The sequence below is a fragment of the Neodiprion virginianus genome, chromosome 4 (genome assembly GCF_021901495.1).
Source record: "Neodiprion virginianus isolate iyNeoVirg1 chromosome 4, iyNeoVirg1.1, whole genome shotgun sequence".
Taxonomy (NCBI): Eukaryota; Metazoa; Arthropoda; class Insecta; order Hymenoptera; family Diprionidae; genus Neodiprion; species Neodiprion virginianus.
This window is the reverse complement of record NC_060880.1, coordinates 32,753,108-32,773,654: the sequence shown is the minus strand read 5'-3', so window position 1 is coordinate 32,773,654 and position 20,547 is coordinate 32,753,108. Positions and strand designations below refer to the sequence as shown.

The 20,547-nt window shown below is 44.9% G+C and overlaps 1 protein-coding gene across 3 annotated transcripts in view; it reads left to right on the top strand.

The window, feature by feature from the left end:
- The window catches only part of LOC124301778 (mental retardation GTPase activating protein homolog 4-like), a 258,515-nt gene that overhangs the window by 128,140 nt on the left and 109,828 nt on the right, over positions 1 to 20,547 (top strand). For all 3 annotated transcript variants that reach the window (XM_046757194.1, XM_046757193.1, XM_046757192.1), the window contains one exon: positions 12,396 to 12,582. In XM_046757194.1, the coding sequence (XP_046613150.1) occupies positions 12,396 to 12,582 (187 nt within the window). The remainder of the gene's footprint in view (positions 1 to 12,395; positions 12,583 to 20,547) is intronic.

The window sequence follows — 20,547 nt, the reverse complement described above, 5'->3', positions numbered from 1 at the left end:
TCCACTTTACGCCGGCCGAATGTGGCAACGGAACGCGCGCATTGTGTGCGGAACACGACGCGAGCGTTTAGTTCCAGTTCAGCCGGTCGACGCAATGGGCCTTACGATACACCCACGCCTTTCAATCTCTTCATTTTAATTACCGCCTGTCGGTGCTCCGTAATTGTCCCAACGACGCCTTTATCATTCGACGAATTAAATCGCATCTTTGCCATTGTTCTCGTTAACCACCGAAAGTGTTGAACTAATTATTCCGTCCACCTCGGTCGCGTCTTTTGACCTTCAAGGTAGTTCGTACGTTCCGACGTACGCCTGCGGGCTATAGAGTACGGAGTGCACCGGTATCTGAAAGTGAATTTATTTATTTCGCGGATAGATGTATAATCCTTTTTTCTACTTGCAAGTCAGTTTTACTTTTACATTGGCTAATTAAATTTATCACCGTTTCTTGTGTCGGCTGTGTGTGGTTTACACGGAATGGCTAACGACCAAACCGCTGGGATCTATACTTATCTGTAATTAAAAAACTATACACGATTTGCCTGGATGCTATTATGTTATATAACGAATGCTGTGCACCTATCACACCCACACTGCGAACTCGATAGTTCTCTGTATGAATAAAGTGGTGCAATTAGGTTTTGAAATATGTTGAGTCAGTGCAGTGCTGGGGAATTTCATGAGTCTTGACTCTTTACTTATTGTTAGCCTCGGTAACATCTGCTCGCAACGCTATATTTCTGCCATTGCTGTGTCTCAAAAGTACCGTATATCTTGTGTTTTACTTGTTACGTAGGTACGGCGTAATTCAGCTTCCGTGTTGAGCCAAGTGCGTCTGCGTCTAACGTGGTTCGCACTCATCGTCGAAAGCCATTTCATTCGAAACCTACAAGAGTCATCCTCGAGTCCGTCCGTCCGCACCGTTGAAATTTAATTCTCTGTCGTCGTCCGTCAAAGTAAGAACCCCGCGGACAAGACGAACGATCAAACCAGGCGAGTCAAGACAAGTAATCGCAGGCTTATCGCTACGTTGGTCGATAGAACGACTGTACAGGTGGTATGCGATATCGTTCAAACTTTTGACGTCTGGACGTCCGCCTACGTCACCATACTCACCGATCATCGGTCACGTTTCCAAGTTTTGGGACAATTGACCTGTACAGGGTGAATTGAGTTTTTTGAACTCTTTCACATTTTCGGTTCAGACTTCGTACCTAGCCGCAAACGCATCGTCAGTACGGGCTTTCTTTATAGTTTGTGTGATTTATCTCGCGGGTCTCTCGGCACGAAGTGCAGTTTTCTTCAGAGCGGAGTCGCATCCTCTTATGCAGTGTCGTAAACACGCGTCTCAGCGCTAAGCACTTGAGTCGAGCTGAGCCGAGCGTATTCTAGTCATCTGGTTTTTCACGTTTGAACGTTCGAACGTCAGTTTTTGTCCGCGATCTTAGCTCGACGTCGATATTACGGATAGCACGAAGCACTGAATTCCTCGAGACGCATCGCGCAACGGTTATAGCTTGCACCCGAGTGTGGACCTTTCACGGAGTTTGCCTGCACGTTTATCGCAAGAGAAACAGCGGTCCGATTCTGAATTTCTGCACCGATCCACCTTGCGCTTCATCCGCTGTATAGTTCCGTCTTCTTCGGGCAATCAACGTGCCGTCAAGGCGGACTAATCGTTGTGTTTACCGATCTGAGATAACACGTACTCATAAGCCGAGAAGGTATTGGCCATTTTGACGTACCGAATGCCGACAGGGATTTTACTGACAATACTTTGGCCAACCGTGACCAGTCACTCTGGAACCTTCGGAGCTATCGCAGCCGGATCTTACGGACGTCTGGCTGTCAATCACCCAATTTAGGATTTACCAGCCTCCCGTATGGCTCGTGTGTAATTGTAGGCTTGCTCGCGAATAAAGGGTCAAACTTGGGGATCGATAAATTCACGGGCTACGTTTCTCAAGGTATATGTTTTATTGAATGATAACGTTTAATGATAGGTTCAATGTCGAATGATGCCGCAGCTGATTGATCGATCAAACTTTAATGGATGACGGGGTGTAGTAAATTTTGGATTCGGTGAAAGGTTCGGACATCGCATACGTAATGCGCGCCCGGAGGAATATTAGCCAAAATTTCTTGTCTCTTTATTCGTGTCTTGCGTCAAAAGTAAAATTACAACGTTTAAAATCGTGCGAAATTTGTCATGAAAATGAGCTGCAAATGCGTTTTCACAGAGGTCACATCAATTTCTTTTCTACTCAACTGTGACGTGTCGAATTCTTCTAACCTAATCGATCTAGATATCTGGAAGCCATATGTATTGTCCTTCATCATTTTTGGAACCCATAGTATATAGCTACAGAAAGTGGCATCGCATTTTGCGATTCATTCCAAAGATATCGTCTTGTTTTACTTTCCTACGATCGAAAGAGATTTTTCTCTTCGAGGTATAATCAGATAGCTTCTAGCTGTGATCTTTACAGACGTAAGATATCTATTCGTGTTTTCATTGCTCGTTTTAATTGAATCGCGGCACGGTAGGCGATATCGCAAACAATCTAATCGATGGCGGTAATGACCTGTCCCCTAGTCGTCGACCACCAAGATATCGACTCGGGTCGACGATATTGATCCTCTTAGTACCGGAGGATGGTTGTTCACTCAGTAAGAACTCCAAGGTTTACTCTCTCAGATTAAGATCAGACCATTTCGTTGGAAAAACTGATTTCCTACCTTATTCGACCTTGTTTTACTCGTACATATTTTCATACCCATCGGTGTTTCATTTGTCCTACCAACGACGATACTGCATAGTTTATCACCGATACAAATCATACACGTTACGCCGATTGACTTGCGGAACAAGCCATCCCGTTTCTCAATGAGTTTCATCCAACGTTACCGTAGTTTTTCCAAAAGTCTCACGGAGAAACTCCAAGTCGTAAATATCGAAGAGGCATTCAGATGGCATGAAAGATCAGTAATCCAGTTGATTTTCAACGTCGTGCACTTCGGGAGGTGAGGATATAATTGAAGCTGAGACTTGAGCTAATTGAACACAATCGAGTTCCGTCTCGGTTGATAATTATATTAATTATACAATTCTTTGTCTTCAGCTGGAGTCCAATCCTTTACGTCCGTTCGCCGGCGATCCTCCGTAACGTCTCGTCTTCCGCAAAACGAGAGTGGGCATACGTACCTGTGCACATTATTATGCGACGATGACCTTCGTGTGTCCGAGATCGGTGAACGGCGGTAGCGGGCACGGCGGCGATGCTTGAAGTTGGTGTCGGTCGGTTGATAGGTATAAAAGTACGCAATCCCGGTTGTCTAGTTCCACGGAAGCGGTGCAAGTCATGTACCCGGGAAACCGTTGGCGGCTCCCTACTGGTCGATTGCAACGTAATATCATTATCGTTCGCTGAGTGAACCTTGCGAGGTTAATCAATTATTATTACACGGCGTTCCAGCCCCTGTCGGCACCGCGTGGTATACGTATACTTACACGGCATGTAAGGTAGCCAATGATTGGTAAGAGATCGTTGAGTGATTGAGGTCAAGCGTGAACAACGCCTTGGCCCGATAATTGAAGGCTCAAGCATGCATAATTTGACAGGAAATAAGACACCCTTTCAGAGGCTAAAAGAGCAGAGCGAACCACATCGAGGATACCGATAAGCTTCGATGGATTCCGTCCCGTTGGCTGCCGCAAAATAATTCTCTCACATCCGGGCTGCGGTCGGTCCTTGCTACCACTGCGCGAAAATCATCCCTTCCGCCGGGCCGTTTGATCGCAGTCGGATGAAATTGTCTGCGCCCTAAGTAAACGCGCAGGAGGTCCAGAGACCTGGATTGTGGCTTGGCGTCTGGCACTCGTCGACAATAACAAGCGGTGGTTCTTCTTTGTCAGCGTGATTTCCAGGAGGATGGCGCACGGTGTGAGCAACGAGTGCGTGCATTGTAAACCTACGTGGGTAGCGCGCAGGATACGGAACCGGGCTTCCTTACCGGGGAGACTGAAGCGACACCGACAGCGAAAAACAGTCGAGCTCACCGTTTTAATCCGCTCTTCTTAGATATCCGTTGGTCAACACGGCGCCATTTCTATATTCGTCCGTTAGTGTTAGACCGACCGATGAAAAAGTGTTGTTACCGGTAAGCGAGCCTGTTAGATTCTCACAGGGGAGCCGCGATCTTTTCACGCCCCTCCCACCCCCAAAGATTTGTTGGTTCTCGATAGATACAGACGAGACGTTAGGGGTACAGTTACAACGTTCAGGAAACGTTTTCGAACTAGGAAACTCGAAGAAGGTGCACGAATATTAAAGATCGTCCAGTTACAACCGAGCTTGCTTATTGTTAATTTTTTTGCTTTCTCACGCGCGCGTTCCTCTTAGGACATAGTATCGGTTGTGCATTGCCAGTAACGTACAATTTCCATTCTTCGAGATATCCTTGCACCATTCGCGAACACATCCCCGTACCACCTACTCTTTAACAACCTCTTTCGTCGTTCGCCGCGTGATTTCTGTCCATCTGCGTGTTCTCGGACCAGGTAGGTATGCGCTATGCGCTATGCGCTTGAGTCATCGTTGTAATCGAAGTGGAGGTTCTTGTGTTTTTCACACGCTGAAAGGAGAGCTGGTACGCGCATTGAACCTGTACGCGAGACCGAGTTGCCCGCTTACTAACGACTTGCAGTACGGCGATGATTACATCCGAACGGATAATTAGATTGGCGGACAGCGCTAATCGAGTCGTTACCCTGGGCTACTGCTGCTGCCGCCGCTTCCTTTTCGTCTCGCTTCTCTTTTTTTACATATTGATTTTTTGTTCGTCAACGGGGATGCGGAAAAACTATCGCGCCAAAGTTTTTACATCACCTTTATGGGTTTCGCGGTTAAAACTTAGTGCCTCGCTCGTTCGATCGTAACGGATAGCGTACCAAAACTATCCTCATTCGTTAAGTATGACAGGCTAGGGAGTCGCCTCGCACGCCGACTCGTGCGTATCAATGAATTTGCACGGAATTTTAATCTTCGGCACTGGTTTTCCCGCGACACTGACAATAAGCCTCGAATCTCGCCGAAACGTCTGGATGACGTAGGCGACAGATTCGCGTACATATAACCCTATATACGCTTTTAAATTAGAAATCATACGCGAAGAGTATAAATTCACGACATTGCGCGCGATCTATAAATTAATCATTGTTTTCGGGTCGTAGAAAAAGTAACTGCAGGTTTTAAGGACATGTTTAGCGGGCATAACGACCAATGTTTTCTCAACTTCAACAAGTAACAAAGATTGCAAACACGGAACTGCTAGTGAATTCCTGATGTGCCTATACTTATTAAATACCTTTATTTATCTTCATTTCTCATCCTGCTTTCCATCAAGTCCACTTGACATTTGTAATCACCAGATGTATTGCCACTTTATAAATCGATTGAATGAAAAAAAAAAACAGGATCAAAATCAGAAACAAAAAATCAATTAATTCCTCAGACACCAGTGATACGTAGCCGGGTCATGCAGTATCAATCAGATGAACCAGGCTTTCCTATCAGAGCAATAAGAGAATTCGTTACTGATAGATTTTCAATGGCGCATGATTTATAGAGGTAATGCGATTTCGTTGCGTGCAACGCCGCTGGCTGACCATCCCGGATGAATATTGTAATTTCTTTATCGGCTCGTGCAATATATCACGAGATGGGATTCTATCGTACCGATTCCCATTGCCTGCCGACGTTGCCGGTGTTGTTTTAATAATGGTACAGTAGATTCGGGACTGAAATCTCTGTGAGGCGCGAGAGATACAAATCATTCTAATGCATGTCTAATATCAATATCCATCTTGGTCGTCGTGTGGCTAAACTTTACTTGAGATTTACAGTTCGAATATGTATTTCTAACCGACCTGCCCTGCCTACGACGAGTCGTTATTATTTATGACTTGTCCGCAGCACACGCTGCTGTTAATCGTGAGTTGCCCAAGTTAACGCGACGTGTAATGTAAAACTTGGCATATAGCAGAGAAATTACTTTTCTAAACACCCGTCGCTGGATCTTGATATAATTAAACTTGAACGATATTTTATATCTAAACAGTGAAGAGCGTTTAAATCAATAAGAACCCATCTGTCCATCGATAAGCCTGATAATTAGCTGCGTGCGGCGGGGCGCGCGTGCTTGAGATACCTCGAGATATCAAGATGAAGACGTCGGCACTCAATTTCAGATGGCTGATACGCGAGGGGAACAAATTAGACGGGACCAAAGTTTAACGTCGCGTACGAGTGACGCAGAATTGAAAATTATTTGTATTGCCTGGCTACCAAATCTCGCCGAGGCGTACCGAGTCGACCGGTCTGCACGCAACTCGTACTTCACTTCATCATCGCTCTGCTGCACGCAACATAACCAGGAAGGAGTCTTACCTTATCACTCTCTACTCTTGTAATATTTGCTTTAATAAACATTAATTAAAATTCTGTTATTTGAGATTATCGTTTCGAGTATATTTTACTTTTCGGGAACCGAGATCAACAATCTGGGTAATAATTAACTGTAGATGCATTCTTGTGGTAATAAAAGGTAAAAATCAATTTGAAATTTAATGTATGTAATGAGAATTGAGATTCGGAGTGAAGAATGTCAAGAGAGAATCGAAAATTAATCGACTTACAAAAGTGTGCGATAACTAGGCGGCAAATTCCTTTACGTTAAATGCGCGAGAGTGTAAAAAGTCACGACAATCGGTGGAGACTTGAAATAGGCGCCGGTAACGATGCAGCGGAATGCTACACATACGAGTGTTGACCCGCTGATGTAAGTCTCGGACTGATGTAATGGTTTTTTTCAAATCGTTTCTCCCCGGCGCGCGGCGTCGCCGGGTCACCGATGTCATCCGCTTGCCAAGCCACGATTAATAGAACCGGGCATCGATGTATTTATTACTTTAGATGCTCGGACGTTCGTATCCATCCTTTTACCTGCTTGTGCTTCTTTGATAGATCGGCGCGATTACATCGCTTTATTTGTCAATTTATTCGTCCCGGATGCATTGCTGCGTCTTCACGGTGGTTTATCAATAACATCTTCACTTGCTGCGAATTTCTGAGATACAAAGAGGGGAAGAGAAAGTTAGGCAGTCGCTCCTGCATCTGAAAAGCTCAAAAGCAAGACATGTGAAAAGAACAGTAACGGCAGATGAAATTGAAAATTTTGGGGAGAGCGGGACACATGAAGGAATGAAGAGAGCACGGGTATAATAATCGTTTGCATCTTTAGCAGTATCGTTTAAAATACTTTAACTTGGTTTAGAATCGCGAATCGCTAACCGTGTTACTAACTGCGTAATGAGAGTATGTTTAGTATAGTAGGTGTGTTTAGGTAGATTTTTCGGAATAGCATGCTCTCGCTGAAAGGTGTACGTAGTCCTCCCACGGTCATAAAATTGGTAAATGACGGGAGCGACGCGTTCACGAATTTCGCACGCGAAGGTATTCGGAGCTGCATGATGGTCCCGGGTTAAGCATGTATACGTTTGGCATGCCGACAAGTTTCCGTTGTAGTTTGAGGCCCATGCAGATTGCGAAGGGCTTACCGCTTCTGAAACCCAAGGGATTGGGCCAAAGTAAGCGGCCAGTCTTTAAAAACGTCCGTACGAGTTGACCTCGCGACTCTCACGTTTGCACGCGGTGCACGGAAGCGTGCCTCCGCTACCCAAAGAAGGCCGAAATGCTTTGGAGATACTCAGCGAGGATCCTCTTAGGCCACCGTGTCCAAGCGGCATCGATGATGTTGTTCCAGGTTACTTAATTACAGGGTGCAGCTCGAGCCGTTTAGTTCGGTTCCCTCCTGCGAGAGTCGTTCAACAGATTTTTAGGATCCGGGCCTCCCTCTCTTCTGTACGATATTATTATACCGCGAGTCGAATCGACTCCCAAAAATGGTACCGGTTGTGATTTAATACGGTGGATTGCACACGGTGTATAATTATTGGAAAGTTTGCGAATTACACCGATGCGGATACCGGGTTTGTATAGCTGGTAGAATCGCACGCTGGCCGAAGTAGGTAGGTACTACCTTCTCACTGTTGTCGCTGATCTGATCGATTATTACATTATATCACCGGCTGATCCCACGACAAGTAAACGCCCCTTCTTTGATTTGTAGTAGAAAAATTATCCCTTTGTTCTTTTCACGATCAATTACACTTCCGCGACCGGAAACCTGGAGTCACGTCGAATGGAGGATGCCCAGATGCCCGGACCCTTTGATGACCAGGTCAAGGTCTGTTTATAGCACCATGCTCATCAGTGAACTAATAGAGTGATGATAATTACCGGCATGAGTGAGAGACTGTCGCTAATTTTTTTCCCACTTAACGTCCGTCTAGGATATTTTGACAATGATTACTTGTAATCGTCACCGGTACGATCCGGACGATCCCTGCCAGACGCATCGATGACTTTCACCTCTACGTGAATCGGAACCTGGTAATATTTCAACCTCGTATATCGGCCTGACATTTCGATCCACACCCACAGCTTCACCGATGCTTGGTTGATGTTGTAGGGAACTCTTAAACTTCGGTTTCAAAACTGCCACATTCACCGTTCTGGTCAATTCTACCACGATTTGTACCCTAATTGTCGTTGGCCTTCAGATCTATTCTCTTTGCGCTCAACGTCGTGAAGTCCCCGTTTTCAACGGACACACACTTCCTAGCCACAAAAGGATCCAGGGATGTTTCAATAAAAACTAATGGTAGTATCAGTTATCGCCAATACTCACGATGGTATGATTTGTTACACCCATGTTTCTACGCTCCTCGAAATGACATCTCAATTTATAACGTGTCAGACCCAGCGTGGGTATAGCCATGGCGTACGAAGCATGGTGCCAGGATTCTAATCTCCAATTTTCTATTACCACGAAGTGTGGTAACTGATGGTTTCCTACCGATTAACTAATTCCACCGATTTCTGGCCGCTTCGTCGGTAGTCCGGAGACGCGTTCCGTTGCCGCGTCACTTTGACACGTAACATATGCTTCCATCTGTCGCAGTGTCCGGTTCTCGGTGTACACTTTAGACTGCCTTTCGGAAGGTTCTGGCCAAACGGCACCTTTCCGAGTGTCAAGCAACGAGGTCGCCTTTCTCGCTGAAGTAACGCTACCCGCGAGTCGGATAAAAGCTGGGTGGACAACATCGCGGGGAAAGCAAAGTCGGTCCGTGCCCATGATACTTCTTTGGTCTCCCCAGGGTCCAACGATACGCTAACTTGCGGTGCACGCGCGGCGAACTTACAAGCGGCCAAATAAAGACATTCCCCGTACACCGTCATAAACATCTCCGGGAGTGAGTTGTTTTCGACGAGTGACTTTCGGCTCGTCACTCCGTTTCAGGAAATGCGCCCGCCTCGCGCGCGTCTTCGGGGCGGAATTGATATTCCGCAATCCTGGTGCCTCTGATTCCTCTCACGTTTCAGACTCACACCAGACATTCCAGACAGACATCGATTTACGGGACTAGGAAGGAACTAACGGGGTTTCATCACGTCACGTGCAAATTACCGCTTCAAAATTTTCTCAGTATTGTATGCAATAAATTTTTCTTCAGTGTGAAAGAAAGAGTTGATTTTCGTCACGATGATGTTCAAAGGTCTGATCTAATATCCTGCATGTCAAACCGGAGGAATAAAAACAGTGTAAAGATGAATGTGAAGTCGGTAGCGGGCAATTATATACCATACAGCGTTTTAGCCGTCACTCATGAAGCCGATTTACCGACGTTCACACAGTTAACAATTGCTCTGTAAACACTCAATCTTTGATAATGTCTGCATTGAGGTGAGAGCGATCCCTTTCTTTGGTCTCGCAGGTAGGCAATCTCTTGGTGAAACCACGGTCGCACCCGTGACAGCGGGCTTGGCTACCACGGGAGTGACGGTTCGCAATGAGAAATAAAAATGTATAAAACAGGCATGTATAATGTCTAATGAGCCTAGATATCCTGGTAATAACTTGCCGTTCCTTATAGGCGACCGCTGTATAAAATCTGTCGATAATTTGAAACAGAACCTTGACTCGCACACTGTTACTTCCCAAGACAAGGTATACCGCTCAATACTCAAGATTTTGCTGGGGAATGTAGGAAACTGTTTTTAGTAATGAATGGTTGGTAAAGTCCTGACTCCTGGCTCAACCACGGTTCGATTCAGCAGTTTTGTCGTGTATTTTTATAATACTGTGTGAAAACAAGTTTGAGACGTTACAACTTCTAATCCGGTATCGACTTCAGAATTTGTGGAGTTTACGGCGGGTGGGGGATTCCAGATCCTCAATCCTCGATCGAGAAGTTGAACAGCCCACATGTAGAGATGGTGCGATAAGTTGAATGGTGAAACTCGTTCTGATTTTCGAATACTTTTATCTCTGAAGATCAGTTGGGCAGTTCCGTTCGAGCGAAAAAACACACATGTTTTTTCCCCGAGTGAAGATCCTTCGGCACAAATATGCGAACGTACGGTGGAAATTATGGCCTCGTTTTCGTTGTTCACAAACGATCGTAACGTCGATATCTCTTTGATCGTGATTCAGATTGTTTCATCCTTGTGAATTGTACTGGATATAGTGGCTAGTCTAATCAAATTACCAAAGAAAATTGAACAAGATCAGATCAGAGGGCAGTATTTTTATTTTATTCTCTCTTCAATCTTATCGATGCATGTGATTAGTTTAATTGCACCTAAGAAATTAAGGGACGATACGAGCGCGTTACAGGAGTAATTAATAAACAAATGATTAATGGATACTGCTATTCATTATTTGTATCACGGTCGTCGGTGTTTAGTTTTTATTTCAACAAAATCTCGTCCACTTTTTCTCGAGGCGTATTTTTCAATCCGCTCTAATTATCGTAATTATTTCACATTCATAGAGACAGGTTGAATCGTGCAGTCGGCAACTTTTTTTCCTATAGACCAGAGTTCTTCAATGACGAAAGTGTACGAATACGCGGTTGAGACATCCATTCTCGCTAGATCCTTTAAATATAAATCAGAACGAAAAAAAAAATCACCAATAATAATTGCAGCAGGACAGCAGTGTGAGTCGAATAATATATCATGAGCCAAAAATTTTAATTTGGTAGGATTTCAGCCGTTGGTGATTTTTTAATTCGCATTTTGATCGTAGAACCACGTGTAAAAACGGAATGTTCGCAACGAAGCTCAAAACGCTGTTTGTTGATTTGAATAAAACATTTGTTTCCCGGTCAACGGGAGCTATCGGTAACGTTTGCGTAATATCGTTCCACCGAGTGCGTCTACGCTCGCGCACGTTTCACCGACGGAAGTATTTTCTTACAGAGCAGAGCAAAGTAGATATTCATACGAACGACCGGACCAAAGCGGTACCACTCGGCTAATAGCAGTAGCCTAGCCGTACCTGCCACCCCGCAGCCTTCCACTTGTAGGCTATAGCAGAGCCAGCCGTAGAGTCGGACTGCCATACGGCACTGCAGCGGACGGTGGTCAGGTCGGCTAGCCGGACCTCGTGGGAACCAGTAGTGATTAGTTCACGTCAATACCAACACTAGTTATGCAAATTGCGCGAAAGTACTTGGCAGTGCTACCAGCAGACCGAGTATTTCTAGCCGGGTAATATGCTCGGCGGGATTAGAGCCAACCTGCAGATGCGACAGCGATAGTAAATGAATAGTTTTGATTAGATACTTCCTTTTATTCCGTGCAATTTCAAATGCTTTCTAATGTCGAGGAGTGGTAAGTATACTTGATCTAGGAAACAGCGCGCTGGACGAGCTTCACGCCGCTGCCGCAAATTCAGCGCGACGATCACACTTCAAGCCTCGTCGTTGCGTGCCTGAAAATCAGAGCGATAATGCTTGATCGGGGGCTCAGCTACGACTATTTTAAGTATTATAGTCCCCAATGGTGACATTATGCCTGAACGTAATTGTATTGATTTATTAGTTCGTCGTAAGATTCTTTTCGATCAAGCTTCAACTATCGAAACTTTTCACGTTTTCACCTACTTCCGTATCGACAAGCTGATAAAAATTGCATTATGGAAATTGCAATTCTGACGGGTTATTGCAAATTGGACCAATGTTCAGTCACGTTTTATGGTACCATTTCATCTGTCTCACGTAACAGAGAGCCAGCGGTTTCCAATCTGATATCAACAAGTAAAAATTATAACTTGAAAATGTTTTTTTTTTCATCTTTTTTATTATTTATCAGCATTGCAGTCTTGAGCAATGACCGAGGTGTAAATTTGAGCGTTGGCGAAAATCTCTGCAAAATAAATCCGAAGTGAAACTCCTGCTGAGAAGTGTTTCTTTGGTTTAATTTTAGGCGGCGGGTCCCCCTGTGCAGCTGGAACCCGTGGACTTATCGGTTAAAACGCCTGTGGTGCTGCAGGTGCCAAGGTACAGTCCGGCAGTGGTAATCGCCGCAGCTCGCAGAATCCCAACGCCATCGACGACACCCGCAACGCCCGCGACGCCCTCGACGCCTACTCTGCCTCTTTCCACATCCACCGGTGAGTACCTATCAGGGATCTTGAATTTCAGCTCCGGTATTCAAGGAGGTGATGAAATAGCGTTTTTCATAACCCACGACCGTTGACGGATATTTGTGAAATAGCGAAAATGTTGAAAAAAACGTGAAAACATTTTCGCAGCAGGTATAGTTGGTCTTTGTTACACGCGAGTGAGAAATCTTTGCGTTCATCTCGAAATGATCTCGCGTTGAGTTAGGGCAATATCGCGCGAGTTGTATTCCAGGCTGTATCCCTTACACCTCGTACCTCTACGTGAGGAACGATCCCGCCGAGATAACCTGGATTTCAGATTGGTGCACGTTTGCGCCCCGGGCACGTTGAGCCATCTTCGGTGCAGAGTCTGTGACGGAGAAACGCAGCCCGTATAATATTTTTGATAATTCGATAATGGCCAGCTTCGCGAGCACCCGAGTGATTCATTCGGTTAAACATTCGCTGTACCGAGCTGAGTAAACAAAATTACACGCCAGGTGCCAAACGGCAAATACCGCAAATTATAGTCCCTGTCTCTACCGAAGACGGGCTATGAAATTTATTTTTTTAACACAGTTATCTGTAAATCTTGCGACGCGATCAAAAATATCTTCCCGCACGTTTGGCACACCGCGATTTGACGCGGTGGGGACCGCGACAGACTCCGGAAGCAGATTGTTTTACGTACGTTCGGATCTCTCGATGGTTAGAAAGTGACCACCCATCCAATTCTCGGTATTTGTGCCTGCGATACGACGAGCTCAAAGAATATCGTGAAATATTCAACGTCGTATAATTGTGTTCTTGAAAATACCTTCAGTCCCATAAAAGGATGAAACGTACATTGTGAACTCGACGCGAACGAAACAACTGCCTCTGGATACTTACTTTACTGCTTAATACTCGGAATATCTTGCGCTCACGCACTTACGGACAGTCTGCGGAGATCCTAACGACTGCGTTTGCTTTATGGGTTAATTACGGGGGATGCTTTTTTCGTACGAGTATGCTGGGTGGCTGGTTCCATGTTTGGGCTATTGTACTACGCGTACCGTAAGCAATCGCGAATCGTTATATTGAAACGCGCGAAGCTAAACCGGCCCCATTGGTGTGTCGAATGAAGCCTAAAAAACAACCTTCTCTACGATGCAGCTCACGGTGACCCGGTGTCAAGACCGGGTCTTAACGGTGCCTTCTTCTTACGAGCGAAAGAGGGGGAAGAACAGGTAGATTGAGAATCAGTGAGGAACGGAGTAGTAGGAGTAGTAGGAGTGGTAGGAGTAGCAGGATGTATGTATCGCGGATAGACTCGGCAGACTTTGGATAGAGGTGCAAGCTCAAGTGTACCTAACGGAGCCGAATACTGACATTTATCTGTGTTCGAGATCGGTCATTCCTCTCCTCTGCGGAACACGACACAGCTGCGGCGTTGGTGGGAAAACCATTGAACGAGAGACCGGAGGATTTTATATTCGCACGTAGGAACTGCATAATGCAAAGATATCCGTACAGCTGTTGGGTTCTATTAGTTATTCCCGGGAGTATTAAATCCCTAATAGAATAACTGGCTGGGAGTGTGCACATCATCGCGTGGATCATACTGCAGCGGTGCACGGTGCAATACCGCATTTGCAGCTGGCATTTGTTTAACCACGCACGGATCTCGACATTCTATTGTTTCCTGACAGAGAATTGATCCTTCTGGAGATAAGGGACCGCCGTCGGCTATCCGAGAAACGACGAATCGTCATGGACGGCACGGGCACCTTGCCATCCAGACGTCATGTACTATATGTATACGGCCTCCGTCGCCTGACGGCTGCAAGCTCGTGCGTTGCGGTACCGGTAATCGACTATCGGAAAATTCCAAACCTGCGCAGAGTAAACAGAGACCGCGCGAAGGTGGGGTCCTGCACATTGAACGATCTCTCGCGAAACCGCGGGGAGGAAATGTCGAGTGGATGAGCCAAGTCCGTGTCACAGGCGAGCTGCCGCTGCCGTGCCGCAACCGTCGATGATCATTTCGCAATCTGCAATAGGAGATTCAGTTGGTCCGGGTGACATTTTCTCTCCGCGACGTTGTGTCGCAATAGAAAACGAAACGCCCTGAGAAAATCTAGACTTCGAACGGACGGTTCCATATCGAGGAGTTGACCGGCATTGCCCAACACACCGCGCTTGTAAATCAGTCATAGCAGTCACGATCGGTGAACTTGCCCACTAGCAAGAGCACGCATGTGCACCGGCTCCGGAATAGTTACCCACTTGTACACGCTGCTCGAAAGATGCCGCGATAACCTGAGAGCAGAGATAATGAAATCTGATTGGCGAATGAAAACCTTGATGCCTTTACCTGTCGTCTCGTTCGTATTGTTTGCGATTAGATCGGTAGAATGAAGCGAGTGTGACAAATTGGGCATAAAACTGTCGGGTGAGATATCATTGAAACGTAATTAGGTACTATCTGTCGACTCCATCGTGGCCATGCCGAATTGATGATTTCTCGCCGGGTTGCGACCGGATTGGGCCTCCGTGTACACCCTGAAGGAGGCTTAGATTGTCGAGGGCCACGGTTTGATATGATCGAAATTTTTCACACGGAAAAGCATAATTAAGGGCATATTTCGTACGCACGCGCGAGTGTTCGCGCACACCTGGTTGGAGGCATTTATTTTTTTGTTATATATTTCAGTCTTAATTATTCTTCGTATTCTCGCCTGGTCTGCCAGAGGCGTTAGCCGTAAAGCCCATTAGAGGCACCTCATTACGGAAGTAGCTTGTTCGGAGTTTTCGTTGTTTCTTTTATCTACCCGTGCGCACGGGGTATAACTATACAAGAATCACGCCTGCGCACTTCTAAAATTTCTTAATATTCCTTCCCTTTCTAACGTCAAACTTCCATGCTTCTAACGGATGGCTTCGATGCGGTATACGTATATTGTATACTCGCTTGGATCCAACTGATCTATGCGCGACGTCAATTATTTATACGCGTGGCGTGGATAGCGCCGATGCCTCGAGGCCCGTACGTAGCGTGGGCCTAGAACGCTAAGGGGTCCGGGCCCTCAACCGCATGCAAACAAATGACGGAAGATACTCTCGGTGGTTGAGATACAAGCAGATAAATTCAGTTGTGAAACAACTCCGGTCCACGGCTACTGGTTTTTAATATCCCTTGTACATAGAAACTTTACAAATATACGATCTTACGGACGTCTCTACGCGAACACGTCGGAATAACTTTACAACCGAACGCTCGGAGGCAAAAGTTCTTTTCTTCTGTTATTCCGTGTAATCGCACACATATTCACCTGTACAGGCGCGTACTTCTGCCGTCTCGAAGTGACCGTGATCCGGATTTTGCACGCCCTTAAAAAAATTTACCTCGCTAATTTCGGACAGTCGACTTTCCGGTATTCGGAATTACGGACTAATAAAATTGAAAGCGAATTGTCGGCTGTGCTACATCCGGTGTAATGAACAGGCAAATCGCCGTTTGTCTCGCAATGTGAATGCGGAACATATTGCGGTACTCTAGCGTAGCTTAGTCAGGCTGTCGCTTGCCGAAGGGATCTATTATTGCAAGTCAGTGCGAAAGACGAGATGACTTGTCGATGTGCTTCTCTGTGAGTGTCATTAGATATCCGTCGCGCCTTATTCGACAGGATTATATCACTGAGTTTGCTTGTCCAGCGAAGAGCATGGATAATTAACGAGACGACAAGTGACAAATCTTCGACTTTTTGCACGCAGTAAAACGACTGATTATCCGACAGTTACTAGGAAGAATTATTAATCGATGCTGCCTCTCCAAAGCTGCCACGCTGATGAGGTTCACCGTTTGCTTCAACGGCACCGGCTACGTTCTGTCTCTAGAATACGCCTAATTTGAAAGTAATCTCGCATGTGAATTTGCCATTGCGTGAAATCTATCGCGATCATTTGTTATGAGCGTTATACTCGCGTGCCAAAAGTTGCGGTAATAAAACTTTTGCAACCGTGACCATTATTACTCTGTAGAAAGATTTTTGATTCGAAGCGCTTGAAGTACGAAACAGATGGATCGCAGCGAACTTCTTGGTAGATTATTGTGCGGTATTTCCAAGATTTTTTTTTTGGAAATGAGAGAACTCTTGATTTCATAAGCGGGATAAATGTGACGATTGCGCACCTAATTTGCTAAGAACTGAGTTTTTCCAGTCGAAAGTTAACCAAAAACAATCACGTTTTCCTTGTTTTGCCACAAGGAAAGATGGCAGATAGCGGATTCGTTTGTTAGGAGTTGGTCAGACGGCGCGCTCCCAGCCTTTGACTGTCTGTGATTAATTACTTTTTCCAGAGCCAGCGGCCGGAAACCGTCAGTCGCTTATCTAGATAAAATTTGTCGTATTAAAGAACGAGATCAGCCTCGGTATTCGCCCTCGAATACAATTTAAGGAATAAAAATTTGAATCGCATATTTCGCCCCGTCGGTAATAAAGCTGAGAAATTCGTCTCGGTCGTGTGTAGGAAATACCATCGCGGTTCAGTCTTCCCCTAATTCTGGACCTTGATACCCATGTGTATCTCACTCTGGATAAATCTTACTAACCACTAATAATATTCTGAGAATAAGCGGATGGCAGAGGCAAGACGGGTAGCGACGGGCTCGGTCATATCACGCTTCGAGCATTCAAAGATACGATCTAAGATAGGGAATATAATGTTTCTAAACTACAGATTATAGGCACTGAGTTACTACGGTGTCGGTACGCTGCCTCGCTTGAGTGCGCGGGTGAAAACTGGCGTCCAAACACGCTCCGAGCATTGTAAACCATCGCGAGTCTCCAGGTATGGAGGATAAAAACTAACCAGCTACCGAAGCTTAATCCGAACACGTCGCGCGTGGACTCCTCAGAAAATGTTTACTTACGACAACCAAAATTGTGTTCTCACGGATAAGTTTTAGGATTAATGTACAAACCGACCAACATTGTGCCGAAGAAACGAAAAAAAATTACTCGAGATTAGTTTACACGAGAGACGAAAAGGTATTACTCCTTTCCCCCAAAAAAATTTTTGGAAAATCAGATCAAAACAGTAAAAGTGTAACAGTATTTTGTGAGAATTGCCAAGTGATGTTTCAATTATTTTGATTATAACAAAATTTTGATCAATAACATTTGTTTTTGCAATATCGGGGCAATTATTCGATTGATTTTGGTGTTTCCAATGATACATCGTGTCTCGTGGAACAAATCATCTGCAAAATACATCTAGAAATTGGATTTGTTGAAAAAACATAGCGTTATCTCTAAACGTGTACTTTGTTATCGCTGACACTTGTCAGCTATAAGTAACGTCCCTCGAGAATCTTCCCCACTGACGTAGATAACCGCTACAAGAAAGCCTTGCAAAATAGCGTAATCGTTTATCTGCGTAACGTAACCGTTGCGAAGGATTTCTTCCTAAGTTCGTTGCCATAAGGTGACATTACATCTCCAGCTATTGACGCGCGCCTCTATGAAGGAATTGTAAATTTCTCCCGTTGGCCGCGAACCCGCGCATCAATGCTTTCCGTGGAAACGGTATATCTCGGAGCGGCTGAGATTCGACTCGAATAGAGCCGTTTCTACCCTGCGGCTCCTGTGTCCGGTTGTGCGGCTGTACGAACAACATTGATGTTGGATATGCTCGTCCACATTCATAGGCGAAGTAATCGGTTATTCAGCTACAGGGAATCGCGTTGCTGGTCCACCAAGATTCCCCTCGTGCCACGCAACGACGAAGACGACGCCGATTATTACCACTGCGATTACCGTTTCCTACGGCTTACGATCTTCGCGTTGCAATGTAAATTCAGAAGGCTGCCAGTCAAGGGATAGAGACAATTCTCAAGGTACATTGGAGGCTTTCTAGCTAATGTTCGGCGTAATGACGAAGTTCGCGTAAGCGGTTAAACGGAATTTGCAAATAAAAAAAAAAAAAAAAACCGGAGGATTGCTGATCACGTCTGCCTTGCCTCTTATTACAGAAGTGCCCATTTAATCATATCGTTACTCTTGAGTCAGCGATGAAAGCTGTTATTACTTTACGACAAGTTTGATAAGGTTTTGTGGGCAAGGATATAAACTTGGCGATGGATAATTATGCCACTCGGTTGAAATCTTAAAACCGCTACATATACAGTCGTCTTTTAACGATTATCTGTAACACCTGTGATAAAAACTTGTTAAACCTCTCAGGCAAATTATCCCCCTACACTGCATTTCAGCAATGAAAGGTTTGCATGTGTAATATAACATTTTACTCCCGGGCGCAATTCGCTTTACCAAACTGTTCGTAGACCGGCTTGAAACCGGCCGCATGGTGGGATGAGACTTCAGATATTATAATCTGTAATTGCCGTTGCTCGTTGCATTCAGGTTTGCATCTTGGCAACAACAGTTTAGCCTTCATTACGCATTTTTATACTTCGTTTCGTGGCTTCGTTTATTCATTTTTTATTTCCCTTCTTACGAGTCTCTTGCCGCTATACATATAAGGTACCCACTTTAACCGTTACATACGACTAAATTAAATATTGCATTAATAATAATAATAATAATAATAATAATAATGGCGATTTTTAACCGTGACGAATCAGACGTAGTTATACCCGAATCTTCGGTACACATCTCAAACCGGATCTGCAATAACTTTCATGAAAGTAAATTGGCTTATATTATTGTATCCTATCAAACTGTGTATTTTAATAAGTTTACAAGCAACCCTCATGATATGCTGAACAACGGATAAAAGGTGGTTATTCCCGGCTGACTGATGAACCAATAGTGAATAATCTAACTAGATAATTATTTTTTCGAATATCTCTTGTTAAAAATTTTGTTTAATCAGTATTCGCCACGTAGCTACGAGTCTGGTTGTGACGTCCTGCAACGGCTAAGATAATCACCTGGGACTATACGTATAGATAAACATTTTCGATAAGATGCAAAAGCTTTTTATCTGGGGTCGTGCGTGAGGTGAATTTTTAGCTTCTATATTGATCCTGATGCAAGGGACTTGGTGTATCACGATTTCGTAACGTCTTCGAAACAGAATCGTACCCGGAAGTATTTAAGGACGTAATCTCTATCCTGGTTTCTGACCGACTAACGACTTTGCTATTCGTGTATTATGGACCAGTATAATTCTTTCAACTGGTAACTCCAGCTGCCTTATGCCGTGTCCAATCTTGAAATATGATCGCGTACACAAGCTAATTTTCGTACTTACCGAGGAGTTGTGGATTGAAATTATGAACATGTACCGTACGAATGTTTCTGTACAAGACAATCTCTTTAAAAAAAAATCGTAATAATTTTCTCGAGGGGGTCCAGATCACAAAACAGAGAAAGTGTCGTCATCATTCAAAATACCTCGCTAAATTTCGAACCGGCTGTTCAAAGATATGTCCTGGGAATGATGTTTTTAGTGAGCAAGTAGACGTTGTGGCTTGGGAGAAATCTCATCCTTGAGAGTGTCGTTAGATTAAACTAGGATTACCGAATTTACACTGTTGCCTCGCGGCTGCGTGTAATGGCCCTACTTCGTCAGTGTCAAACGTGGTTAATCATCGGCTGGCGTGACGAACACCTAAAAGGTGGGACACCGTGATCACGAAGACCGAAACCTCTGAACCTTTCCCTGTGACTTCGTAAGTTCGTAAATACCGCGGTGGTTGTTGTGACATTACGGGTCCGGTTGGCTCGATGCCGCACGGGTACCATTAGCGCTTCGAATATAAAGCCTAAACGTCCCGTTGCCACGCTCTCTCGTGGCATTATTAACGAGGAAACCGATTTTTTATATTCCGCCCAACACATCCTGTCACTGAGCTATACGTTTCGACTCCGCGCGCTTTAGCAACGGAAACGCAAATTAAATAATTTTATTAAATCGATATCCACGTTGATGCGAATTTTGAGATTCTCGGAAGCAATCGACCTA